The following is a 26,136-nucleotide window of genomic DNA, read 5'->3' as shown; positions in this document are numbered from 1 at the left end:
TTGGGGACCTGTGACAGCCTAGGCCTGTCTCGGGGAGATCTCCCTGTCTTAGGTTTCTGTATCGTTGCGGGGCCAGGGAATTGTGGGTAATGCCATGGGAGAAGGTGACCGCAGCCCGCTAAGAACTATGGGGAGGGGGGAAATCAGGCAGATTCACTCCCGAGAGATACTCCCCACTGGGGAGACTGGCCTAGACTGGTTCAAACTGGGTTCCCCAGAGAGCAGCAGACAAAGAAAGGATTCTTGGCTAAATTGCCTGGGTTTAAACTGGCCGGGGACCTTCTTTCTGATCCTGCAACGCACCGGATCGTGAGCCGCAGGGGGGGCCCCGATCCGCAGGGAAGGGTTGGAAAGACAGACATGGGCCGAGGCTGGAGCTGGCGTGATCTCTGGGGAGCTTTTTAGCCCGCGTGTAGGTTTTCGTGGTTTCTCCGTCACGCTGTGACCCGTGGAATAAAGGCGCTTGCTTAGAGAGGGCTGGCGGGTGACCGCGGGGCCGTTCTGCGGCTCGTAGCCCCGGAGGACGAAGCAAAGCGTAGCCGCTGGCTCGTTGAGGCCGTCTGGCTCGCTGGGGGATTGCCAGAGCAGGGAACACCCTGGTCAGGACAGGGAGAGCGGCAGGGTTCTGCCCAAGAGAGGTGACTGCCGAGGAGCCCAGAAATGTGACAGATGTCAGGGCAGGAAGGTGATCCCCCCACCCCACCGCTGCTTCCCTGCCACCCCAAACTGAACCCACTGGGATGCTTTCATCCTAGTGAACCCCCAACCTGACTGCCCTGCACCCCCAACTCCAGTGATCAACCCCCCCATATTTTCCCAGCACCCCCTCTGCAGGGTCCAGATCTGCCCAATTAACGCAGCCTTTCCCGGCAGGTACTTTCCACGGGTGAACTGAAAGTGAAAGGGAAAGAAGCGAGTGGCCGTGTCTCTGCAGAGGGCCCTGTCTGCCTGTCTCCCTCCCTCGGCCCCCGGACGGACGGCGAAATGTCGCGTGGGTCCAGCGCCGGCTTCGATCGTCACATCACCATCTTCTCCCCCGAGGGGCGTCTCTACCAAGTGGGTCAGTCTGTGGGGTGCCTTCTGGGGGTGGGGGGGGGGTTGCACGTTTCTCATCCCTCAGGACTGAGGCCAGAGCGGGATTGGCGCCCTTGGTCCCAAGCTTGGGGCCTGGAATAATCAATTGGGGGGGGGTGCTGCTGCTGGAGATCAGGACTCCTGGGTTCTGTCCCCGGCTCTGGGAGGGGAGCGGGGTCTAGTGGTTAGAGCAGGGGGGCTGGGAGCCAGGACTCCTGGGTTCTCTCCCTGGCTCTGGGAGGCCACAGAGTCCAGCAGCTAGAGGACACGGTTGGTGTCAGAAATCCTGGGTTCTGGTCCTGGTTCTGAGAGGCAGCAGGGTCTAGTGTAGGGGTGGGCAAACTGCGGCCCACCAGCCATTGTAAGCCGGCCCTCAAGCTCCCACTGGGGAGTGGGGTCTGGGGCTTGCCCCGCTCTGGAGCTCCGGCCAGGGAGCAGGATCAGGGGCCACTCCACGCGGCTCCCAGAAGCGGCGGCATGTCCCCCCTCCGGCTCCTACGTGCTCCAATGGCCCCCTCCGGTGCTCCAATGGGAGCTGCAGGGGGGGCACCTGTGGACAGAGCAGTGTGCCACCCAGAGCCTGCACCCCTGAGCCTCTCCCCACACCCCTGCCCCAGCCCTGATCTCCCTCCTGCCCGCCAAACCCCTCAGTCCCAGCCCAGAGCACCCTCCTACACCCCAAACGCCTCATCCCCAGCCCCACCCCCGAGCCCACACCCCCAGCCAGAGCCCTCATCCCCCCCGCACCCTACTTCCCCGCCCAGAGCCCCCTCCCGCACCCCAACCCCAATTCTGTGAGCATTCATGGCCCGCCATACAATTCCTATTCCCAGATGTGGCCCTCAGGCTAAAAAGTTTGCCCACCCCTGTCCTAGTGGTTAGAGCTGGGGAATTAGGAGTCAGGACGCCTGGGTTCGATGCCTGGGTCTAGGAGGGGAGTGGATCTAGAGTGAGTTAGGACAGGGGCGGGACTGGGAATCAGGACACCTGGGCCCTATTCCCAACAGCATACTGATTTGCAGCATGGCCTCAGGCAAGTCCCTACCTACGCCCCCCCCCGCTGCGGGCCTCAGTTTCCCCATTCGTAAGAGGCGGCCGCCCTGCAGCAGCATGTAGGTTTTTGTCTGTGAAGCCCCGATGGAAAGCCCTTGAGCAGTGCCATCCCCCCCTCGACACACACCTCCCTCTCTCTTCTTGCATTTACCGATTGCTGTCTCTGGTTGCAGAATACGCCTTCAAAGCCATCAGCCAGGGGGGGCTGACCACCGTGGCCGTGAGGGGGGAGGACTCTGTGGCCGTGGTCACCCAGAAAAAAGTGCCGGTAGGAGCCCAGTGTGTAGGGGAGAGGCCGGAGATCGGGGGTGGGGCCCTGCCTTAACGAGCCCTTCCTTGGCTCTTTGCTGGCATAGATCACGGCCCCAATCCTTGTGCCAGCTGAACCCGCCGCATGGGGCGTCTTGGGGGAGAAAGGACACGGGCGCCGGAGCTGGCGTTGGGCCAGGACCCCAAGGCTAATGTCTGGGATCTCGCGCATCATGTGCCACAACCAGATCGGGTGGTGCTGTGAGCGTTGTGCCGGGAGAGCGCCCCCTACGGAGTCCCCTGCCTGGCACCCTGGAGCACAGCGCCCCCTAGTGCCACACTGGGGTCAGCACAGACACTGTGGGGAGAGCGCCCCCTACGGAGTCCCCTGCCTGGCACCCTGGAGCACAGCGCCCCCTAGTGCCACACTGGGGTCAGCACAGACTGTGCGGGGAGAGCGCCCCCTACAGAGTCCCCTGCCTGGCACCCTGGAGCACAGCGCCCCCTAGTGCCACACTGGGGTCAGCACAGACACTGTGGGGAGAGCGCCCCCTATTGAGCCTCTCACCCCGTTCCCTGCAGCACAGCGCCCCCTAGTGCCACACTGGGACATTGGGGCCAGCACTGACTGCCCCTCCCCCTGCCTGAGGTTCCCCACCCTAAAACCGAGGGATGAGCCGGTCCAGCTGTAGGGTGCAGGGGCGATTTCCACCTGGGCCCCGTGGCAACCCCCCTCCAGCCTGACCCCCGAAGGCAGGACCCATCGGGGCGGCACGTGACAGGCCGGGGCGTCCCGCACTGCAGAGGGAAGGGAAATCACCTGGCGTTGGTGTCTTCACTCCCACCCCTAGGATAAGCTCCTGGATCCCGGCACCGTCACCAACCTGTATCGCTTGACGGAGACCATCGGCTGCGCCATGACCGGCATGAGCGGTGAGCGGGCTCCGGTTCCCTCCCGGGGGATGAATCCTGACCTGGTGTTAGCAATTCCTGGTGACGCCTGCTCTGTGCCCGTCCAGGCGGGGAACGAGTCTGGGCCAGCTCCAGGAACAGGGCCTGGGCCCTACCCCTCCACCTTCTCGCTCTGGAGTTCGCTGGTTCAATCCCCGCCACCCCCATCCCCTGTGTGGCGGCAGGAAAACAGATCCAGATCTGACCCTGAGACGCTTACGCTGGCTGCCCCAAAGTCCTGATCTAGAGCGCAAGGTGCGGGGGGTCCTCTGGCTGCCCGGCAAGTTTTTCTCCTCTAGAAACACACTAGCCTGGATGCACTGAGATCGCAAATGCCCGGTATTACGGCAGTGCCTAGGGGCATGAGGTGAGATCAGGGCCCCTGTAGCACTGGGCACTGTCCAGACCCTCCCCCCAACCAAGATCAGGGGCCCCATTTGCTGGGCGCTGCCCAGACCCCCCCCCCCCACACACACACAACTGAGATCAGGGCCCCTGTTATGCCAGGCGCTGCCCAGACAAGAGCAAGTTATAGTCCCTGCCCCAAAGAGTTCACTCTCTAAATAGACACAGGCAGGGTGATTATCCCTATTTTACAGATGGGAAAACTGAGGCCTAGAGAGAGGGCGTGACTCGCCCCAGGTGTCTGTGGCAGCCGGCAAGGGATCAGAACCCTGGTCCTCCGGCTCCGCAGCGGCCAGGCTCCGTCCCCTATAAGAGGATGACTCTTGGGTGTAGCAGTATTAGGACTTTTATCCTGTTTGGGAGATATTCGGCCAGTAGAGAGCAATGGAGTCATTGAACGATACAGCTCTGAGTCTCTCTAATGGTGGGGACAGACACACACACACCCCAGGGCTCAGCCCCTCCAGCGGGGGGTGACAAGGACAGACACACACACAGAGATGCAGCAGAAGGGAGGGGTATGGTGCTTGTGCCTCGTTTGACGGGGGCTCCTTTCCCCGCCCAGCCGATGGCCGGTCCCAGGTGCAGCGCGCCCGGCATGAGGCAGCCGAATGGAAGTACAAGAAGGGCTACGAGATCCCGGTGGCGACGCTGTGCCGGCGCATGGCTGACATCTCCCAGGTCTACACGCAGAATGCCGAGATGAGACCCCTGGGCTGCTGTGAGTGACGGGGGGCAGGGGAGAGCCACCCCACCCCATGGACGCACCCAGAGTCACCCCTCTCCTTTACCCAACCTCCGTCTGTCCCCCACTTAGCCCCACTCACTCAATGACCACCCCCATCCCCTACCCCACCCACAACCTGCCCCATAACCCCTGACCGCCCCTTAACTCAGCCCTCCCTTAATCACTAACCCCCACACGGCAGCCCCAGCAAACCCTCCAACTTCTTCCCACTCTCCAAATGCCCCCTCCCCCGGGACCCAGGTGGTCCCACATAAGCTCCCATCCCCCCCACCCTGACTTTATTTCTTTATGGCCACTTCACACTCTGGCTCCAAACTCCCACCGGTTCGGACTGATAGAGACACAGAATCCCGCCCCTTCCCGGTTCTGTCGGCAGGTATGATCCTGATTGGGATCGACCACGAACTGGGGCCCCAGCTGTTCAAATGCGACCCAGCGGGCTACTACTGCGGCTATAAAGCGACCACTGCTGGGGTGAAGCAGACCGAGGCTAACAGCTTCCTGGAGAAGACCTTGAAGAAGAAACAGGGCTCGCCTGTGGATCCTGTCGAGGTCGGTGTGCGCGTGTGTCCCTGTGTCTCCATGCGTAACACGGTGCGTGTGTGTGTGACCACACAACTGTGCATCACTGTCCATGACTGGGTGAACGTATCCCCTTCCTGGAGCAACATGAGCCCTATCGATCGATCAATCAGCCTGGTGCTAGAGTGGATGCACATGTCCTCCGCCAACAATCCCACAATGCAACACTCCCTTCAGTGGTGACCTGTCTGATGAAAGTTTTGAATTCTGCTGTCCAGGGGTCACACGTCCCATTTAAAAAACTAGCACAGGTCGTAGAGCGGAAAAATCAGGACCTATGTTATCTGTCTCGGTAATATCTTGGAGCAAGGAGTTCCGCAGATTAACCACATGCAAAGTAGAAAAAGTCTTTTTCTTTTTCTTCCTCTGCTGACAGCTGGCGATTACTTGCTTATCGACGGTCCTCTCCACGGACTTCAAGGCCAGCGAGATCGAAGTGGGGATAGTGACATCAGAGAATCCCCGATTCCGGTAAGACCTCTTGGCCTGCAAGTTCCTCCCCCCCATTTCCAGAACAGGTCGCAAATTAACAGCACCCTGTCTTGGTGACTTGCAGGACACTGAGCGAGGATGAGATCGAGCACCACCTGACCGCCATCGCAGAAAGAGATTGACCTCAATGACCACTGAGTCCTTCAGGACAAGAAACCGCTTCTGAAAGGGACCCCTCAAAAGCCTGGATCTTGGTTATCACATTAACATGTGGATTCCCCCAGAGCAATCCACTGACAACAGGGCTAACGTCACAATAGCTTGCAGTGCTTTTTAAAATGTTTAATTAAGAACCCTCCTAGTCCAGTTCCTTCCTGACCCCTCTGACCGCTGATGGCCTGAAGCATGAGATTTCTCTGTGTATCTCTCTTGTCTTCGTTATGGTAAAAGGTGCATTTAGACCGAGCACATGCTTAATGTTTATGGGATCTGTGTAAAATTAAGCCAGGGCATAAGTCTTCTCAGAAGCGGCAAGCCCTGTAAAACCAGTGTCTGTGTCCAGTTCTGGTGCCCACAACTCAAGGAGGATGTCGATAAATTGGAGAGGGGTCTGAGAAGAGCCACACACATGATTAAAGGATTAGACAACCTGCCTTGAAGTGACAGACTCAGAACAATCTCTTTAGCTTAACAAAGAGACGGTGAAGGGGTAACTGGATCCCAGGCTGTCAGTACGGATGTGGGGGGCAAATATTGAATAACGGCTGGAAGTTGAAGCTGAACAAATTCAGACTGGAAATTAGGTGTCAATTTTTCACAGAGAGGCTAGCGAACTATTGGAACAATCTACCAAGGGCTGTCCACCGCTGGCCATTTTTAAATCAAGATTAGCTGGTGGTGGTTGTTTTATTTTTAAAAAAAGCTCTGCTCTAGGAATGATTTGGGGGAAGTTCTCTGGGTTGTGTTCTATGCAGGTCAGACTAGATGATCACCATCTCCTCTCCCCTCCCCCTTAGCGAAACAGCGCTCTGAACTTTAATGTTCATGATCAGGTCTCTAAATGGTCCGCCGTGGCCTTTTTCATCATGCGATCCGAGGCGAAATTTAACCAGTACCGCTGTGTGCCTGGACAAGCCTGTAAAGCCGTGCTTCGTTTTTAGGGGACTGGTAACGGTGGGAAAATTAAGCCCCTGTAGGAGTGGAGTGTAAGATCGGATCAGTCACTGGAACGTCTAAGGCCTTGTCTAGGCACCAGACACTACACCAGGCTAGGTAGTGAATGCAACTGAACAGGGGAATATCTTTATTGCGTATAATTGCATCCGTACCAGGGGTTCTACCACTAGACTACAGTGCTGTTATAAGAGCGCTATAGCAGAACTAAATTGATTTTTTTTTTAAATCACATCCCTAAACAAAACACTTATACCAAGACAAAATCTTCTCCTCCCTGAGCCATGCACGTGGATGACCATTAACTAGTTTTGTAAGGCCCAGATCCTCAAAGGTGTTTCGGCACCTAACTGGTTAAAAAGCACACACCTCTGCTGGAAAGATGTGATTCCCTCAATTGAAACATGCCGGCACTTCTTGTGGTTTTCATTTCCACCGCCTCCTCTCTGCGTGGGCTGCTGGACCGGTTTGGTGCGGGTCTTTCAGACGGCAACAGGGAAAGACGCGAGGGTGTTTCTAAAGAAAAGGGGTACGGGTTGTGAAAACCACACACACGCGGCAGGGGACGATTCAGGGCAGCTGTGGAACTCAGACACGCTGTTACGGACACCTTGCAATGGACTAGATTGGTAACTGGTGTTTGAAATGGACTATAGTTGAAGTTGATTGTGTCCCTTTCAAAGGGCTGCACCGCCCACGTGAGACCGATTTTTATCTTTTTAAGCTAAAGCTCTGGCTTTTTCCCAGCACCCGTTCAACGACTGTTTTAATAAGCAAAGGGAGAACTTGAATCTGTTAAACGTGGAGTTGTATTAACTGCCCCATGGCTTCATGAATGCAGTTAGTTGCTCAGTGGTGCCTCTGAAAACCAGGAAGGGGTGAGTTAAGGTGCGACACCCCTGCAAACACACAAGTGATTTTCTCGGGTATGTCAGCTGGGTTCAAGCCAACTTTTACTGGGGATAACTTTTTAAATATCGCTACCCCAAAGGGGCAGTGGCTGTTAGACACTAGAGGAGATCAATTTGGGGCCATAGTTTGACCCTCCAGGATGTGCAAAAAAAAGCTAAGAACTGTGAACTACTGATGTCGCAGGGTGTGGGGACAGCTGAAACAACCCCAAATTTGGACTACTAACCCCCCCCAACCTTCTTGCGGCTTGGCCGTTTGAGACAATCCAGTTTCCGGCTGGTTTTGCAATGCAATATAAGCCAGCAGAAAGCCCGTGGCCCCTCTCCCGCAGGTGTGAACGGCTCCCCATTCATTTCAGTGGCCTTTACAAACATGCTAAGTACCTCCAGCACGTGGGCCATCTAGTCATTTCACCCTGACTCCCAGCACGGCAGCATCCGGGCCCTTCTGTGTACACTCCTAAATCAGGCACCGAAGCTCTGACACGTTTCCCTTTTCAGGGTCAAACTCTCCTGGTGGTAGGGGGGCGGTTTTTAAAGATTTTTGTCTTTTGGGGGGGGGGGGGGGGGAGGGGAAGCCATACCCCACTTGTTCTCCCTGGAGGGAGGACAAGCCGTAATGGGTTTAATCTGCAGCAAGGGAGATTTAGGTGAGATATTAGGACAAACTTTCTGACTCTCAGGGCAGGGAAGCTCCGGAACAGGCGTCCCAGGGAGGTTGTGGGATCCCCGTCCCTGGAGGTTTTTAAGGACAGGTTGGACTTGGTCCTGCCTCAGCGCGGGGGGCTGGACTAGACGACCTCCCGCGGTCCCTTCCAGCCCGACACGTCTATGATTCGGAGTGCTTGGAAAACGCAGCGCTCTGTATGAGCTAATGTCACCCTAGGCAGAGCCAACATAAAGTCTAAACGTCAGATTCCTTCAAAACCCCTGGAACGTCTTAGGAGGGGAAACTGGCTGGCGGACCTAGCTCAGTATCTCAGCCCCGGTTGGATACTCTATTCTGGAATAAGTGGCTCTATTCCAGGCTAAAGAACAGGAGGACTTGTGGCCCCTTAGAGACTAACACATTTATTTGAGCATGCGCTTTTGTGGGCTACAGCCCACTTCATCAGCTGTATTTTCCACTCCACGCATCTGATGAAGTGGGCTTTAGCCCACGAAAGCTTATGCTCAAATAAATGTGTTGGTCTCTAAGGTGCCACAAGGACTCCTCGTTCTTTTTGCGGATACAGACTAACACGGCTGCCCCTCTGAAACCTATTCCAGGATCGTTATTCCACACGCAAGGTCAAATGATACCAGAATATCTTAGGCTACAATAGGTCTGCTGGTCAATGCCAAGTGTGGTCTACACGTCCACTGGGTCACGTGCAGGGGTGTGAAAAATGGAGGGCCTGGTCTAGACACAGCTAGGTCGCTGGAAGAATTCGTCTGTTGACCCAGCGACCACCACCCAGATTAACTCCAGCAGCAGAAAAACGGCTTCTGGCTACGCATAAAGCATCTCCCCTGCAGCAGTTGGAGCGCCTGTAGGGTAGACAGGGCCGGAGTAGGCACAGTGCTTCTTTACCGCTACCAGCGAAAGTCCTGGAGCCAGAGCGGGAGTCTCTCTTCTCCCAACACAAGAACAAAGGAAGCATTCGAGGAAACTGAAAAGGTGGCAAATTCAGAACTCTGGTGAGGGAAGTACGGACTGCATAGGGGGCAGGATGCGGGGCTAGATCAGGGAGGCAGCATGGCCTAGTAGGTAGAACGCGGGGCTGGTCCTCAGGAGTTCCAGGCCCAGCTCTGCCACTGGCCTGGTGCATGACCTTGGGCAAGACACTTCCCCTTTCTGTGCCTCAGTTTTCCTGTCTGTAAAACGGGGATAAATGCTGCTTACCTCCTTTGTGAGCTCTATGGATGGGAAGTGCTATGTAAGCAGCTGTTATTATTAGAGATGGACTATGGCTGTGATGCTGCGAGTCCAATCCTCTGTCCAAACGCCCTGCCCTCCACACAAACACCAGACACGCTGTATAGGGCAAGCGGTAGTTTTAATCTCATCCCCCATCCCTGGTCAAGAACATACACGATACAGAGAGTGGGGAGAAAGAACACACACACAGAGAACCGGATAAAGTTAGACGACAGCTCATACAAAACTCACAACATAGCTTAAAACCCACAGGCACTGGATGCGAGTTATGCGGTCTCTGTGTCTCTAGGCACAGAGCCAGCTGGGGAAATGAACAGACAATGCTTACATAGAAAAAGCCATTTCCCTTCTGCCTGCAGTTGCTTCAGCCAGCCTCTTCGGCGCGGTGTTCGAGAACCATCAGCCAGGGACCAGGTTGTTTTCGGGAGTTAAACTGGGAGAAGCCTCAGGTCACTTGGGGGGGGTGTTACTGATAGGTGCCTTATATTGGTACAGCCCATTCCCCTTCCCAGTGTCAGTATAACGGCAGGCCCACAGATGGGCGTGTACAACTTTAACTAGACAGACACAAAGAGGCAGTGTGGCCTAGTGCATAGAGCCCTGGACCAGGGACTTGCTGAACCTGGGTTCTACTCCCAGTTTGCCCACTGGCCTCCTGGGTGACCTTGGGCAGCGCATTGTGCCTCCATTTCCCCATCTGTAAAATGGGGACAATGAACTCGATCTGCTTTGTCATCTCCTGCTGCACAGCGCCAGGGGTTGTTGAAGGGCTACAACTGGTGTGTTAGACAAGCCCTTTAGTAATAAGTACAGAGGCCGAGAGGGCTCAATCCTGGTCCACTTGAGAAAATAATACTTTTCCCAGCATTATTGACTCTAACACAGTCAGGTCCCTCAGTCCTTGGCACTGGGGCAAGTGAACTAAAAATCCAACCCCACTTCCCAGGAAAACTACTGATTCCGCCCTCCCCCCCCGACACATCCAGAACCTCATTAGCCAGCCCCCACCTCCTGGTACTGAGATCACATTGATGTCAGCTAAGGTGCTCGGCCCTTGAGAATTAACCCCCGTCCCCTAAAAAGCAGAGAGCCCCAATCTTCCCTTACGTTTTGGCCTGTGTTTTCGGTTACAAGAAGCATGAGAATGTAAAGGAGAAGACGGCAGCCTCGTCAAACGAGGAGGATTTTGTTTAGAATTCGATCTTTTCTCCCCGCACCCTTCCAAAGCTCAAATGGGGGGCGGGGGGGGGGGGAGGAGTAGGTCGTACTGAAAAGCCATCTGTAACTAATGCAGCCAGGTTCTAAATCAAGTCTCAGGTCTGCTTACGACAGTTCTTCCAAAATTCCCCCCTGGCAAACAGAAGCAATTTCAGACAGCGCAGCACCCAGCGGTCCCGTCTCCATTGAGGGTCCACGGTGTTAGATACAAAGATCAGAGCTAGTCGGGAATGTGACAAACCGTTCCCCCAGAGGGAGGGGGGCTGGGGAGGGGGGGGGGAACCACGTCAATTTGTCAAAGCCAAGGCTACTTGTGAACAGGGCCGCTCTGGCTGACTTGCTCAGTTCAAAACACTGGGAGGGCGCTGGGGGTTTAAAACCGGTGAAACGTCCTGTTTTAAACAAGGAAAGTTTCCAGTTTTGGAGTCAAAACAACTTTTGGTTTTGAAATGAATAAATTCAGACTTACAAAACGATCAAAATCGAACGCCTCAACTGAAAATGATTTTCAGCCCTTCCGCTCGGGAAAGGCGGAGCTGGGCGTTTTCTGCCCAATTTTGGATCTCCAAAACTGTTATGGGATGGGAAATCCGCTTCCCGCGCGGCTCCAGAAGAGACCCCATTGACACCCAGCGTCAAGAATGGCACGAACGAGGCTTTACAGCCAGTCAATGGGCACAGAGGAAAAAAACCGACTCCTCGGGGAAAGGAATGAAGATGGTCCCACCTTGCAGTATTGGTGGAGGTGCTTAGACGAAACCAAGATTGGCCAGGTACCAGAGAGGCACGGTTCCTACAGACAAGGCACTGACGCAGTCCCTCCTTCTCCACGCCTGACCCAAATCAGACAGCTCCAAACCCACCTTGGCTCTTTCCAACCTCACTCCCCCACCTTTGAGATCTAAAAGGTCTCCCTCTTTGGCCTCTCTTCCCTCTTCTTCCTCACTCTGCTCATAACAGACCTCACCAGCCTCATCTGCTCCTCCTGTGAATTTCTCCCTCACCCTGCCCGTTTCAATCCTCCTACCCTGCATCGGAGCTATTGCCCCTGTCTGGCCGTTCGATCCTAAACGCTAGCAGAGGCCCAGATTTTCAAAAGCACTCACCCGCCCTTGTCCTTACAGCCGGGGGAGGAGACCAGGGCTGCACGGTGCTCGTGAAAATCCATCCGCCTCAGTTAGGAAGCAGCTAAAAAGAATCCGGCCCCTGGAGTAAGGTGGTGCTCCCTGCTTCTCAAGATAAAAGCAAACAGGCCCAAGATGTCTGAAAGGCAGCTAAAAGCCAGCCAGGCCCGCACCCCGTTTTGTGCGGCTCCCCACTGACCCGAATTGCTTGGTTATGCGACTAGCATCCGTGGACTCCAGCAAGACCCCTTGCACGGGTAGGGATGACGCTCCCGCTTCGAAAGCAAACGGCCGGAGGCTCGACAGGGCAAAGGATACAGCGAACAGAGAAATCCTGCCGACAATCCATCCCAGCTGCGACTGCAAAAAGCAGCAAGTGCCGAAATACCATTTTTTAAAATTTGAACGTAATCCAAATAACTCGATATAAACTGACTAAACTAAGAAACACGGAGGAAAACGAACAAGTGAGAGGGGAAATAAACGGATTAGATCAAAGCTCTGGTGAATTTTAGCTACTGGTTCCAAGTAACAGCCAGAGACTGCAGCCTTTGGATAAGTAGTTGGAACTAGATGCGAACGGAGAGATTGCGCCACTGCCAAATTTATTCCCACAGCGACAGGGCAGGATGCGAGTCTTATGGAGATGGGGAACGGCTCACGCTGCAGGCGATGCCGGCCCAGCCCCGTCAGTTCTTATAGTGTCCACTGTTGATGACGATGTCGTCGTAGTCCTCCTGAAAAACGGGAGAGCTTCGTTGAGGACTTTAGCGGGATGGCGGGATCGAAGAGGGCGTGGGCGTGTTTAGAGACTGTTATGCAGCAGGTGGGCAGGGCCAGATTAAAACAACCACGCACACAAAATCTGCCGTCGCTGCCAACGCCCCACGTTCAGCTTTCTTCCCTTCTTGTATTAGGCTCATAGATCCTGAGGCCGGAAGGGACGACTGATCGAGTCTGACTTCCTGTAAAACGCAGGCCTCGGAGCCGCCCTGAATTAATTGCTGTTTGAACTACAGCAGATTTCGGGGGGGGGGACACCACCAATTTTGATTTAAACATTGTCAGTGATGGAGAATCCATCACAGCTCTAGGAAAATTAAGGACTAATTACTCTGTTAAAAGTTTGCCCTGATCTCCTGAAGCTAGACAAGTCAATGCTTCCATTTCCAACTGGTGGAAGACTGAAGAGCCATCTACTGTCATATTTCTCATACCCACGTAGCAGGGCTTGATGGGTGCTAGGGCCGAGTCCTGGCACCTTTAGGCTTGGCAATTCACAGCACTGGCATCTCAGGATTTGCCACGTCAGTCATGAATGTTAAAAAAAATTGCTCGCGCCCCAGCACCTCTTTTACTACCAATGAAGCACTGCGAGGTAGGTACTTACCAACTGATCCCATCACCCCTTAACCTGGTCTGCGTTAATCCAATAGACCAGAGACTCGAGGAACTCAATCCCTTTGAAAAGAGACCCCCTTGCTGGTGAAAGACCCCTTTGGTCTGCGCTGCTGCCAATCGCAATGCCAGCTTCCCCACCCATTGTGTTTTAGAGGGACCCACTCTAAGGAGGGGGTTCAGTCTCTGTGGGTCCTGTTTGATCTTCAGTGTCCACTAGGCTTACCCAGGAGGGGGCTAGTTAGTGGCAGAGCGGACTAGGAACCAGGCTGAGACCTGCCAATTCGTTCACCTGGGGGGTGCTACATAGCTAGAGAATGGGAATGGCTTTCCAGCACTGCTGTCTAGCCTCGTTCCTGGAGGAGGAGGAGCTGCTCTAGGACAGAGCAAGGGGGGGGACGCTTGGCCTGGCTTCGCCCAGGTGCCAGCGGCGCTCCAGCCTCCTGTGGTGTTAATTCAGTACCCCCACCCCACTCACGTCGCTGCTGTCAGCCGGGCTCTCCTCCGAGTCCCAGTCGGGCTCCTCCGAGCCGAACTCCCGGAGCAGCTGCAAGATCTTCTGGCTGGGCCTGTGCACGGCGCTATAGATGGGGGTGTAACCGGCGTTCATCCGGGCCCTCGGGTCCGCACCGGCGCGCAGCAGGCACTCCACCACTTCCGGGCTCTGCGACTCCACTGCCAAGTGGAGGGGACTCCGCCCGCAGCTCATCTCCTGCCAGCAGTGGACAGACAAGTCAGAGAAGCTGCCACGGAGTACTCTGGGAAGGGTAAATGCCTTCGATCTCTTTCCACCCCTCCCTGGACACGATCCACACCAGCCCCAGTACTAACCGCCTTGTTGAGATCGGCTCCGGCATCCACAAGGAGCTTGACCACTTCGAGGTCCTTCCGCAGGACAGCCACGTGCAGCGGCGTGTAACCTGTGGAAACCAAGAGCAGACAATTTTGATCAAGTTGATTTCTGTCTCCCTCAGGCCACCTAGCAACCTATCGGTGGACCAGCTGGCTGCTGTCATGGCAACACGAGAGGATTGTTCGCCCTGCTACAGGGGGGTGGGAGGGGGAACAAGAGGTAGAGGGATCTTTTATGCAGTCTCATTGATTTCTTCGCACCAGTCGTGTCCTGCAGCAGGGAGTTCCACAGGTTAACTTTGGGCTACACAGCAGACTATGTATCCATCCAGCATACTGCTTTTTGGTTTTTGTCACCCCCAAAGTGGCGGGCCTCACTCTCAGTTAAGCCACTTCTGCACTCGAGGCAAACGGGCATCGAAGCCACTTTGGTGGTGGCCAAATTCTGGTGTTCTCTGGCCCTTGGGTATGTTAGAGAAGCTTCCAACTCATGTTCGACCCTCCACAAGCTCGGGGGAAGCAGAGAATAGCTGGAGCGCTACATGCTCTGGCCATGGGAGCTGGGCTGGTGCCAGGTTGTGGTGCCAGCTCCTTATTGGCTGGGGAAGGGGAGGGGAAGGAGGGTGAGAACGCTCAGGACAAAGGTCCCATGTGTAACGGGCCCAGTGTATTTGCCAGGCGGGTGACGAGAGGCTCCATACCATCATAATTGGTGCAGTCCAACTGAGCGCAGGCGTCATTCCCCTTGCCGGGCCAGTGCCCGCTCAGCGCTGCCAGGAGGCACTGTGCGCAGTCCCGCCAGCCCTCCCGGCACGCCAGGTGCAGCGCTGTGTGGCCAGCTCTCTCCTGCACGCAGAGCCCCGCCCCGGCTGCCATCAGCTTGCGGACAAAGTTGGAGGCGCCGAGGATGACTGCAATATGCAATGCCGTCTGGAGAAGGGCAACGAGAGAGAGGGGGGTGAGAAAGCTTAGGGTAGGTCTCCCCTAAAAGGGGCCTGGTCAATCCTCATCAACAGCACTAGAGAGCACTTCTTTCAGTGGATTTCACCCCAAATTCTCCCAAACAGCTTTGCACTCTATACCCCAGGAACAGTGCTGGGGTAGGAGGCCAGCAGCCAATCGCACAAGAGGGTCAGGAAATTTAGCCAAGGACGCCAGGGTAAATCCACTATTCTCACAAAAGCCGCCTGTAATACTCGGGCGCCGGGTGGACAAGGTCATATCCTCCCTGTGCACGAGGAGCTGCGTGGCAGTCAGTTTATCCCCCTGGGATGAGTGAAGACCCCAGGATGAGTGAAGATCAGCTTACGTCCTGAAACGAAGCCTTCCCTGACCCCGTCACTGCTGTCAAGCCCCCACGCTTGATCCCCATCCCTCTGCCACAAAAGGGGCGGACGTGTTTTGATGCCAGCCCTGGTTCTTGATCACTTATTTTGCAGTAGCATCTCCATCTGGTTGGGACTCCATCGTGCCAGATGTGGTACAAACACAAAGCTAGGGACAGTTCCAGCCCCAAAGAGATAGTTGTGCTCTGTAACTCTCTTCCCTCCTCCCACACGTCATTTATGATGCTGAGGGGCTTTTAACATGGGGTTGTGTTTCATTTTCCAACCAGCACCCCACGCATTTCATAAAGGAGGTGGCATCATGTAGGGACCAGACTGGGAGCCAATACTCCCGAGTTCTGCCCCCCGGCTTGCTGTGCAATCTTCAGGCAAGCCAATTTGCCCCCTCATGCCTCAGTTTCCCCACTGTAAAACAGAGGATGATACAGACAGGAAATGCTTCAGTCTCGGCCCAACCTGGCCCAGGTCGTTCTGCAGATCCAAGTATTCTGTCCTAGCCATATACTGCAGGATAGAATCCAGAAAGGCCTCATGCTCATGAATCACAGCCAGGTGGAGGGCTCTGGGGAGAGAAAAACAGATACCAGTCCAAGCAAAATGAAAAAGCGGTACCGCGCAACTGGCTGAAAATACCGCCCCTGAAAGGGAAGTGATTAGCAAGCAGAAGACTCGATCGAGTCAGCAAAGAGCGCAGAAGTACCAAGGAGCTGGGGAGGTAGCAGGGAGGCCATAGGGCAAATCTTGTATGTGTTTGGGCAATGGAAAAGGCTTCCAACGGAGACGGATTTTCAGATGATGCTTAAAGTGTCCCAGGACCGAGAGACCAGGGATTGAGGGCCACTGTCAATGGAGACAGCAGGGGTCCTGCAGTTTAGGGGGTCTGTCTGCTGTGTCCGAAGTCCAAAACTAGAGCAAGGGGGTGGCTGTGATCAGGACTGAGGAGCACCCGGGGGAAAGCCGATGACTCAGAAGCCCCACCCCCGCACCCCATGCTGCACTTTCCCGGCCAAAATGCCAGTTAAGATCCAAGAGCAGGGGTGCATCCCTGTCGTTCTGAGGTGCGTTGCTAAGAGCACAGAGCAGCGGGGCCCTGTCCCCGCGTTGGCTTCCACATAACTTAGCCCCCAGGACTGGGACCCGAGGCAGGGTTTTGGAGTCGGGGCTGGGGACAAAGAGACCCTAAGAAGGGACAATTACCAAGAGAAAAACGAGGAGCCCTCCTCCTTGTTTGTGCCGATACAGACTAACACGGCTACCACTCCGAAACCTATTCCCGAGAGAGGGTTCCCTACATCCCATAAGGGAGCTGCACCGAGGGGGCGATACCCGGGCCAGCCCCAAAGCCAGGGGGAGACACCGGGGGGCCTGAACCCCCCTCTCCCAAGGGGCGGACGAGGCTGAACAAAGCAGGCGCCCGCATACTTACGTGTCCCCGTCCTCGGTCACGAAGCCCAGGACGTGGTGCAGCCAGGCCTCGGGGGCCACCGCGGGCGTCTCCCCGAGCCGCACGGCCTCCACGCCCTGGGTGATCGCCCCCAGCTCCTGCCCCACGGCCGCCCCCCAGCCGGCTTCGTCCTCGCCCAGGGAGTCGCCGAGGGCAGAGTCCAGGCGCTCCGAGCCCGACCCGCAGGAGTCGGGGGTCTTGGGGCCACCGGGGTCAGAGGTCACGGGGCGACCCCCGGGGTCAGAGGTCACAGGGCGACCCCCGGGGCAGGGGTCAGAGGTCACGGGGACGGCAGTAGGGGGGTGCGGGCCCCCCAGGCCCTCCTGGATCTGGCTGAGCTGCCCCTCGCTCAGGGAGCCCAGGCCGCTGTCGCACCAGTCCTCGCCCGCCTCCGGCCGCTTGGCCTCGCCCGGCCCCGGCCCCGGCCCCGGGCCCGGCCGCTGCTGCGGCTCCGCCATCGCTGTGCGACCCGCCCTAACCCCGCGGCTCGCGGGGCGCCGCTGCCATGCCCGGGCCGGCGCCGCTGGCTCCGGGGCGCCCAGGGACGGGATTCGGGGCCCGGGAATTCCCCAGCGCCCCAGCCAATCGGCGGCAGCGGCCTGGGGCCGCGGGGCAGGCTGGGAGTTGTGGTGCTGGGCGCGGGGCAGGCTGGGAGTTGTGGTCCTGGGCGCGGGGCATGCTGGGAACGGTCAGTCAGGGCCGGGCGCGGGGCAGGCTGGGAGTTGTGGCCCTGGGCGCGGGGCAGGCTGGGAGTTGTGGTCCTGGCCGCGGGGCAGGCTGGGAGTTGTGGTCCTGGGCGCGGGGCAGGCTGGGAGTTGTGGTGCTGGGCGCGGGGCAGGCTGGGAGTTGTGGTCCTGGCCGCGGGGCAGGCTGGGACTGGCGGTGCTGGGCGCGGGGCAGGCTGGGACTAGGGGCGGGGCGCGCGGCACGCTGGGAGTTGTAGTTCTGCCCCGGGGGACGGGCCTGGCCGAGCCGAGCGGGGCAGGCACCGGGGCAGCCCCGCGCCGGGATCTATGGCCGAGCGGGACGGTAGATAGCGGGGACCCCCCCCCGCTATGGCGGCTCACCCTGCCCCCCCCCCCCCCCGTCCCCGGGGCCCCCCCCTTCCCGGGGCGCCCTCCCCCCCCCCCCCCCCCCCCGGGTCACAGGCACCCCGCTTCCCCTCCTGTCCCCCTGAATCACTGGGGACCTCCCTCTCCCTGGGGGGCTCCTTCCCCCTGCCCCCCCAAATCACTAGCATCCCCCCCACACCCCTGAGCCAGCGGGGTCCCCTTTTCTCCCAGGCCTTTTCTGATAGTAACTTGGATTTTTTTTCCTTTCCGTGTCACAGCGGCGGGTGCCGGAGAAATTGAGGCAGAGAGGGGCTCAGACTCGCCTGTGAGTATTTGGGGGAGGGGTGTGGAAGAAGTCAGGGTTCCCTTTTGTGGTGAGGCCCAGTGAGCTTGGTGGGGAGGGTGCATGGATTTGGTCTGAGCTAACCCATTGCAACCAAGGGACAAGGGGAAACGCCATCCGGTCCTAGCTAACCCTGTCCCTCCTGTCTGCCGTCTATCCCCAGCGCTCAGCCCCGTGTGGCTTTCAAATCCCACAGCAGTGACACTGGACTGCGGTGAGAGTCTGAGCCAACAGCTGTGCAAATTGTCCCTTCTGTGTCTGGCGTGAAAATCCTTAGAGGGACGGAGTTTGGTCCTGATCTTCAAACCCTTCTCTGGTGATAAACCACCAAAGCACGCTCCCTCGTGGAGCCGGGAATAGAACCCAGGAGTCCTGACCCCGCATCTCACTGCTCTAAAACCGACTCGACCCCACTCCCCTTCCAGAGCTGGATAGAACCCAGGAGTCCTGATCCCCCCGCAAGCCCCCACTCCAATCATTTAGACCCCACTTTCCTCCCGCAGCTGCGGCTAGAACCCAGGAGTCCTGACTCTCCTTGGTTCCAATTCCCCAGCCGATTCTACCCCAGACTGAGATACTTCTAACAGTAGCCACTAAACCTAGAAGACAGTTCTGTGTTCACGTTGCCTTACTTCACCGACTGATCTTTCTATATTTTGTTGTTCAGGACTCCGATTCTGACTCCGAAAACGGTGGCGCCTCTGGAGAGTCTGAAAGTAGGTGGCTTGTGCATTATTGTAGGGGCGGGATGGGGAGCGTGGGGAGGCCAAGCTGTGTGGGCTTCCTTTGTGATACAGAGGGACTAGACTGTGCATAGCCAGCTAGCGAGAGCCTGTGAGAGCCAGCTGGGTCTATTAATTTATGGCTATTCCTTCCTCTCGGGAGGCTCTAAAGCATCGGGTGAATCTGCAGTTAGACCAGTTTTTTTCTGTCTGGGCTTGGAGGCAAAAACTGGTCTGTGTCCGGAATCGGGATTGATTAAGCTTTGTTGATTGTGCTTGTCGGGCTCCTGAACGCCTCCTGGTTTCTAACATATTTGTCCTCGTAATACCCTGGGAGGCAGGGCAGCACCATTATTCCCAGTGTACAGATGGGGAAACTGAGGCACGGAGCCTGCCAGTCTGGCGACACCACCTCCACAAAAGACGTTAACTGAACTGACAGGCGTGCTCTTCTGCTGGCTTCGCTGCGTCGCCACTGGGGGTTCTGCTGGCACAGCTGTGTCGCCTAGTGGGCGTGAACACTCCTAGCCCACAGAGCTGCCTGGGGAGAACTTTGTAGCGTACGCCAGGCCCGAGTGACTTGTCCGGTGTCTCACAAGGAGTCCGTTGCAGAGCTGTGATTTGAACCCTAACCACTGGGCCCTCCTTCCCCTCTTACATAGCATCTTCAGGGCACTTTCCAAACATTAAGTAATTTTCACAATCATCCCCCTCTTTGAGATTGGGAAATGGGAAGAAATGGGTTCCTGAGGGGGAAACTGAGGCATAGGGCGGGGCACTGCCTTGCCCAAGACTGCTCAGTAAGTCCGTGGAGGAGCTGGGATTAGAACCCAGGTATCCTGGCTCCCAGCCCCTCCTGCACTAACCACTACCTCCACTTCCTTCCCACAGCTGGGGATAGAACCCAGGAGTCCTGGCCCCCGGTTCCCCTGCTGTAACCACTAGCCCCCCACTCCCTTTCCAGAGCTGGGAACAGAATCCAGGAGTCCTGGCTCCTAGGGGACCCCAGCGGCTAACGTTTGTTCTCTCCCTTTCAGTGGATTTCCTGCGACACCTCCTGTCCCGGACACTGGGCCTGGGCAGCGAGAAGCCGGAGAAGGTGCTGGATGAGCTGACGTTGGACGGAGTGAGCCGCTTCATGCAGAGCGAGAAATGTAAGTTGACTCTCCCTTCTTGGGAGGAAGCTGCCCTGAGACCAAGCCAGGGGGGCAACCCTCATTCTGATCCCCCAAACGGGAAGGGGAAGGCGCTGGGGGTAACCATGCCTGGGAGAGACCGGGGGCCAGAGGGGCTGCCGAGAGGGAGGCATAGAGCCGACCGTGAATGTGGCCGGGACTCCATGCTGGTGTAATGTACAAGCCGGGGGACAAGTCTGACTTGCACAGCTCCTGTGCTGCTGGGAGAGATCCAGCCTCCGTGGGCCTGATCCGCGGTTACTCCTTCTCGGCACTTGGGACAGGCTTGGTGGAGGTGTCTTTAAACCTCCCTTGTGCCGCTCGTATTCTGGGCCTGGCATAACTTAGAGCTGCCCCAGGGCTGCTCTGCTGAGTCTCTGCTTCCCATGGCCCCTATGAAGCAGAGAATTGCCATAGTGCAGTGAGCTCTGGTCCCCCATGCTGGAAGCGGGGGCCTTTATGCCAGCTGGGGAGGCCCCTAGGGATGCTCTTAGAGGGCTGTTCCTCCCCGAAGCGGCACAGAGGGGCCTGCGCATCACTGCAGATCAGGACCTGGTCCAGCAGAGGTCAGGAGTGCAGTTTTGATCTAGATCTTAGACCTGAGAGTCTAGAGGTTTGCAAATTGGGCCAGGTGGCTGCCGTGAAGTCTACCAACGGCACCCGCCCTCCCCCGGAAGCGCCTAGAGCTTGGGGCTGTTTCCCGAGTAGCTTTCCAGAGTCAGGTTTGACGCCTCCCTCTGTTACCTTGCAGGCAGGAACGTCGTCTGCATAGTGGGCGCTGGGATCTCCACCTGTGAGTACAGCAGCGGGCGCGGCGGTTAGATCGTTCACTTTGAAAAGAAACCAGCGCGTAGCAATAAACCGAGGGGGTTCTGATACGGCTCAGTTTCCCCTAGTGTTTCTATAGCGCTTTCCATCCCAAAGCTGTCTACAAGCCACTGCTGAAAAGCAGCCACCTCTGGGGTGGAACGCGGCAGCTGTTTGTACAGGGATCGCTCGCCCCTCCACGGAAATGCAGACGACTCTTGAGGTTGGCAGCTGTTTGTACTGGTCCCTCCTCCAGTGCCGAGACGCAGCCAGTTCTGGGGTTGGGGCACAGCAGCTGTTTATGCAGGGATCACGCATCTGCCTCTGGTGTGGAGCGTGACAGTTGCACAGTGAAGATGAATCCTGGATCTGATTGAAAGTGCAGGAGGATGGCGGGGAGGCAGGATGGAATAGCGCTGGCTGGAATTTGACCAGAACGCGGTCTCTAATGCCAGGGTGTTATTGGGCAGAAGGGAGGGGGGAAGGTGCTATGGGACCTTGAGCGACCAGGAACGTTCAGGACTTGAAATCTTGTTTGAAAGACCGCACCTCTGGCATCACAGCGCCCCCTGTTGGGCAGTGGCGGAGCAGTTCGTGGGGTTATATTGCACATCCAGACTTGCACAGTGGCCGAATTTCATAGCCAAAGCACCTGGGCAGCAAGACCCAGCACTGAGGTATGTGGCTAGGAGCTTTATGACCTAGCACTGGTCAGACTCGCAGAAGACCTGTCCTCACCTGGAGTGGGCTCCCTGCAAAACCTGGGATGGATTCTGTGGGGAGTTGGGGGACTTTGGCTGTTCCCAAGTCCCAGTGAAGAATCCGGAATCCCTAGAACCTGATAGCTCTGCCCACGGCTGATCTAAAATGTGCGGGTGGCACCCCAGAAAATGAGTGTTACGAGAAAACTGCTCCCCTGCTAGGCTGAGGGACAAGGAGGTGACCAGCCCCTTGCTAGAGGGCTCCCCCGGCATTGAGGCATCCCATTGACCAACACCGCTCGGCATTTGGGTGGGTTTTCCAAGAGGCTCCCCTTGTGTCCCTCAGCCGCGGGGATCCCGGACTTCCGGTCGCCCGGCACGGGGCTCTACGCCAATCTGCAGAGCTACAACCTGCCGTACCCTGAAGCCATCTTCGAAATCAACTACTTCAAGGTAGCACCCTGGGTTCTTCCTGCCTCGGAGATCTCCTTCCATAGCGATCGAGCGTTGCCCGGTGGGCCACCTAAACGGTCCCTTTGATCAGTTTCATCCTCCCACATCCTAAAGAATTCCCCTACGTTGTCAGCACTTGCAGACACGTCGTATTCTTGTCCAGCCCTGGTACCTGGGGCAGCCAGTGTCTGGTCCCCGACCGAGGATGGATTGAGGTTAAAATCACGACTGGGACTCTCAAAACTGCTCATGTTTCTAGTCTCATTAGGGGAAACTGTCCCAGTTTAACCTCCTGAAGATCTCGGGGATAGACACTGGCACCTCCGATTTCTAGCCGACTGGCCAAACTAAACCCCTGTCTCTCTGAGACACAGGCAGCCTGGCACAAGGGAGGGACGAGCATTGGTAGCACCCCACTATAGCCCAGGGGAGCTCGGCACCGGGCTGTAACGCAGGGATGGGGGAGTCCGGAGCGCCAGAGATCGGAAGCCGTGCTTGTTTTGCACAGAGGTGGGGGTGGAGTTCAAATACCGGGGCACAGGGAGAATTGGGGGTGGCCAAAGAACTCCCCCACCCCTGCTTGAAGGCCTGATCCTGAGAAGTGTTTGCCAAACCCCAGAACTGCGGGGACTGCTCAGTGAGGAATCATGTTGGGGGACACGGGATTTGTTCTGAATCTGTCAACCAAACTTAGCCCCACCCACCCAAAACGTTTGTCTATTTTCCTCCACACAGCAACACCCGGAGCCGTTCTTTGCCCTTGCCAGGGAGCTGTATCCAGGACAGTTTAAGGTAAATCCAGCCGGAGCTATCGGACGCTCTTCGCTTTCTCTAGCATCTTAATACAGAGGCATTGTGCAGCGCTGTGACCCAGAGACGAGCGCCAGAGCTCCCGGGTTTTTCCTTATTCCAGGGAAGGGAAGGGGTCTGGGAGCCGGGACTCCTGGGCTCTCGGATCCTGGCAGGGTATTTGGGAATAGATCGCGGATCAGATGAAAAGGCCCAGCCAGACACGCCCCTCTCTCCAGATCACAGCGCTAGCCCCTCCGGGCTGTGTTGGCCCAGATCCATGGATCCTAGCCTGGCATAGCCTTGCCATGGTAGATCAGACAGATGGACCCAGCTGGTCTGGTATCCCCTCCCTCTTTCCCCATTGGGTCACACCAACCGGCCAATCTGAGGCTGTCCGGCCTCCAGCCGCTGCCCCGCTGGAAGGTGTAGAACCCCCCTTGCTGGCAGTCCAAAGCCGGGGGTGAGATTTCCTCCTCCCCCCGCGAGCTGGGCATCAGCTGGTGTGAAGAAAAGGCAGGGACAGCTGCTGTTGACCTACAAGGGAATCCTCAACACCGTCCTCCTGCTCCGTTCCAGCCCACCGTGTGCCACTACTTCATCCGGCTGCTGAAGGAGAAGGGTTTGCTGCTGCGCTGTTACACGCAGGTGGGTGACCCCTGGAAGGCCCAGCGAGGTTGTGGGGGGCATGGGGGTGGGCTTAATACACTTAACAAGCTGGGACTCCCAGCCCATGGGAGGGGGCACCGCCCCTCTTCATTCTAGCAACGCCCCCCAAGCTACTGAGGGACACCCCTCTCCATGCTCCAGGAGCCTTCCTGCTGCTCTCCAGCCCAGCTGAACTACTTGCTGACTTCCTGCAGGTTGGGCACTGCCCCCTTTAAAGGGCCAGCCACACTGTGATTTGGGGCAGAGGGGGATTTAAGTGGGGCATTCAGCTCAGCCTGGGGGCAGTGAAACTAGGCCTGGTCAGTTTCACTTCCTGGGTCTCGGTCCCTGCCCAGCCCCGCAGCGTTACAAGGGGCAGGTGGGCGTGTCCGTCCCTTGCAGAATATTGACACGTTGGAGCGGGTGGCCGGACTGGACCAGGAAGATCTGGTGGAAGCCCACGGCACCTTCTTCACCTCTCACTGTCTCGGCTCCTCCTGCAAGAAACAATACACCCTGGACTGGATGAAAGGTACCTCTGTCCCCGGCTCTCCTTAGCAACCTCCATCAATGGCCACACCGTTCAGCGTCCCGGTGGGGCCCCAGTCCGTCGCCGATCGAGATGGGCGTGTAATCCATGAGGGCCTGTTAATCCCCGTCCGTTCCAGGAGCTCCCACCCTGCCAGTAAGAGAAGGGGCCTGGGGAGACCAATCAGCCTGAGGACGTGACAGGAATGAAGCAAAGATTCCTGCCAGGTTCTCCCCCCCAGCGAATGGACGGCCTGCGGGGGGCGTGAGAGGCTGGGGGAGAGTCTGTCACGTGCAGGCTTGTCCTGAGCTAGGAGCTCTGGTTAATGGTGGGGAGCAAAAACCCTGGGACTCGCCAGGGTGGTAGCCAATCTCTCTGCCAGACGCCTGCAGGCTCGAAAGCGAGGCGGAGCTTGGGCGGTCTCTAGGTCTGCATAGCGCTCAAGAGGACGAGGCTGGCATTCATGTTCCCTTGGGTTTCTGCATGAAGTCGAGACCTCAGGAATTGCCCGCCTGGATCAGACCAGAGACCTGTCTAGCTGGGTATCCCGTCTCTGACGGTGGCCCAAAGCTGCAGAGGAAGGTGCCGGATGTGGCGTGATCTGCCGTCACGTTTGCTAGTTTCCTGATCTCTTGAGTGTTAGGAATCTGCTCGAAGCTTTCAGGTCTCTTCCAAAATCCGTTAGAATCGCTAATGTTCATAACTTGCCATTGCTTCCCATCAGAGCCGTCTGTTCCCGCCTCCTCCAAAGCTGAGCGGAGAATCTGGCTGCTGACTTTCATTCCTTTTCCCTCTTTCAGAAAAGATTTTCTCGACTGTCACCCCCAAGTGCGACAAATGTCAGAGTCTGGTGAAGCCGGGTGAGTGTCTAGTTCTTGCCCACTGGTGATTCGTTCGGGGGGGGGATGAGGCTAATCTGGTCTACACTAGGAACGTACATTGGTCTTGCTTCGTGTCTCAGGGGCATGAAAAATCCACCCCCACCCCCCTGAGGGACACAGATATACCGACCTAACTCCCGGTGTAGACAGCGCTGGGATGACAGAAGAATTCTTCCGTCGATTTAGCCATCACCTTTCAGGGAGGTGGATTCCCTGTGCCGATGTGAGAACCCCTCCCATCAGCGTAGGTCGTGTCTACACTGAAATGGTGTCGCTGCGCCACTGTAACGCTTTGAGTGTAGACGTACCCTAAGAATTGGAGAACGGATCTCTCTTCCTGTCTGTCTCTGTGTATGTCTCTGCTTCTGCACTGTAGTCTGGAAGAACAGCTTAGCAGATACTGGTAATAACAACGCTCTTCTCTTCTGATCTTCCTTCGGCTCCAGAGAGCTCGAAGGGTTTAGCAAATCTGAATTTGCAGCTCCCCTGAAAAGCAGTGAGGAGAACTCTGTCTCCACCTCTGAAAATGCAGCCATCTGTAGGGCAGAGCGCAACAACCGTTGCTGCCCGCTGTTAAACCGTTGAGGACAGGAAGTGAAGAATCCCGTATCCAATTGAAATGGCAGAGGTGGGAGGGCAGGGAGAGGAAGGTGATTTCTAGGGAGGTGGAATGAAATTCTCCCAAGACTTGTATGTTTCTGGGGCTTTTTGTTCCAAAAGTGGTTTACAAACATAGGTGCAGAGCATGGTTGAAATGCAGCCACCTCTGGAATGGAGGACAGCAGCTGTTGAAAACAGCCCGCAGCACGGTGACTGGAAAGCCAGTTTTGGGCTAAGGACGCTAGAGCAATCGTGTGCTCCTGGGATAAATTCCCCACAGACGGTATTTTTATTATTTGTGTAGTGGTCGCACCTGGGGTCCTCGTTCGTGCCTTTGTGCTAGGTGCTGTACATGTTTGTTGCTATTAGATGTATTATGGTAGCACCTTGGGGTCCTAGGCCGTGGACTTGTCAGGGACCAAGCCTCTATTGTGTCAGGGGCTGTACAAGCACAGAGCAAACACATGGTCCTTGCCCCAAAGAGCTATATTCACATACAGCAGACGGGAACTGGGGGCTTCTAAGGGGTGTCTGAAGTCTATGGGGGCAGATCCC

General features: G+C 56.7%; 3 protein-coding genes across 3 annotated transcripts in view; 2 read left to right on the top strand and 1 right to left on the bottom strand.

Annotated features, from left to right (window-relative positions):
* The first annotated feature begins 898 nt into the window (after positions 1 to 898).
* On the top strand, positions 899 to 6,153 carry LOC117889237 (proteasome subunit alpha type-6-like). The gene is made up of 7 exons (XM_034793158.1): positions 899 to 1,060; positions 2,301 to 2,395; positions 3,228 to 3,309; positions 4,298 to 4,453; positions 4,857 to 5,032; positions 5,439 to 5,533; positions 5,619 to 6,153. Exons 1-7 carry the CDS (start codon positions 985 to 987, stop codon positions 5,674 to 5,676), a joined length of 738 nt encoding a protein of 245 aa, XP_034649049.1. The 5' UTR covers positions 899 to 984; the 3' UTR covers positions 5,677 to 6,153.
* A 5,766-nt stretch (positions 6,154 to 11,919) lies between these two features.
* NFKBIB (NFKB inhibitor beta) lies at positions 11,920 to 17,420 on the bottom strand. Its single transcript, XM_034792314.1, has 6 exons — positions 16,864 to 17,420; positions 15,894 to 15,999; positions 14,793 to 15,021; positions 14,071 to 14,159; positions 13,718 to 13,951; positions 11,920 to 12,578 (listed from the first exon to the last, which is right to left on the bottom strand). The coding sequence occupies exons 1-6, from the start codon at positions 17,337 to 17,339 to the stop codon at positions 12,531 to 12,533; spliced, it is 1,182 nt and encodes a 393-aa protein (XP_034648205.1). The 5' UTR covers positions 17,340 to 17,420; the 3' UTR covers positions 11,920 to 12,530.
* Positions 17,421 to 17,799: 379 nt separating this feature from the next.
* SIRT2 (sirtuin 2) overlaps positions 17,800 to 26,136 on the top strand; it is a gene marked incomplete in the record, with an annotated part of 16,208 nt that continues 7,871 nt past the window's right edge. Inside the window, 10 exon segments of the mRNA XM_034792321.1 lie at positions 17,800 to 17,910; positions 18,212 to 18,258; positions 18,944 to 18,992; positions 20,036 to 20,152; positions 20,925 to 20,966; positions 22,028 to 22,134; positions 22,870 to 22,926; positions 23,503 to 23,571; positions 23,974 to 24,103; positions 24,901 to 24,960. Coding sequence (XP_034648212.1) covers positions 17,895 to 17,910; positions 18,212 to 18,258; positions 18,944 to 18,992; positions 20,036 to 20,152; positions 20,925 to 20,966; positions 22,028 to 22,134; positions 22,870 to 22,926; positions 23,503 to 23,571; positions 23,974 to 24,103; positions 24,901 to 24,960 — 694 coding nt within the window.

This window comes from Trachemys scripta, chromosome 16 (genome assembly GCF_013100865.1).
Source record: "Trachemys scripta elegans isolate TJP31775 chromosome 16, CAS_Tse_1.0, whole genome shotgun sequence".
In the NCBI taxonomy this organism is placed as follows: domain Eukaryota; kingdom Metazoa; phylum Chordata; order Testudines; family Emydidae; genus Trachemys; species Trachemys scripta.
The sequence above is the reverse complement of the archived record's forward strand: the minus strand, read 5'-3'. Positions and strand labels throughout refer to the sequence as shown.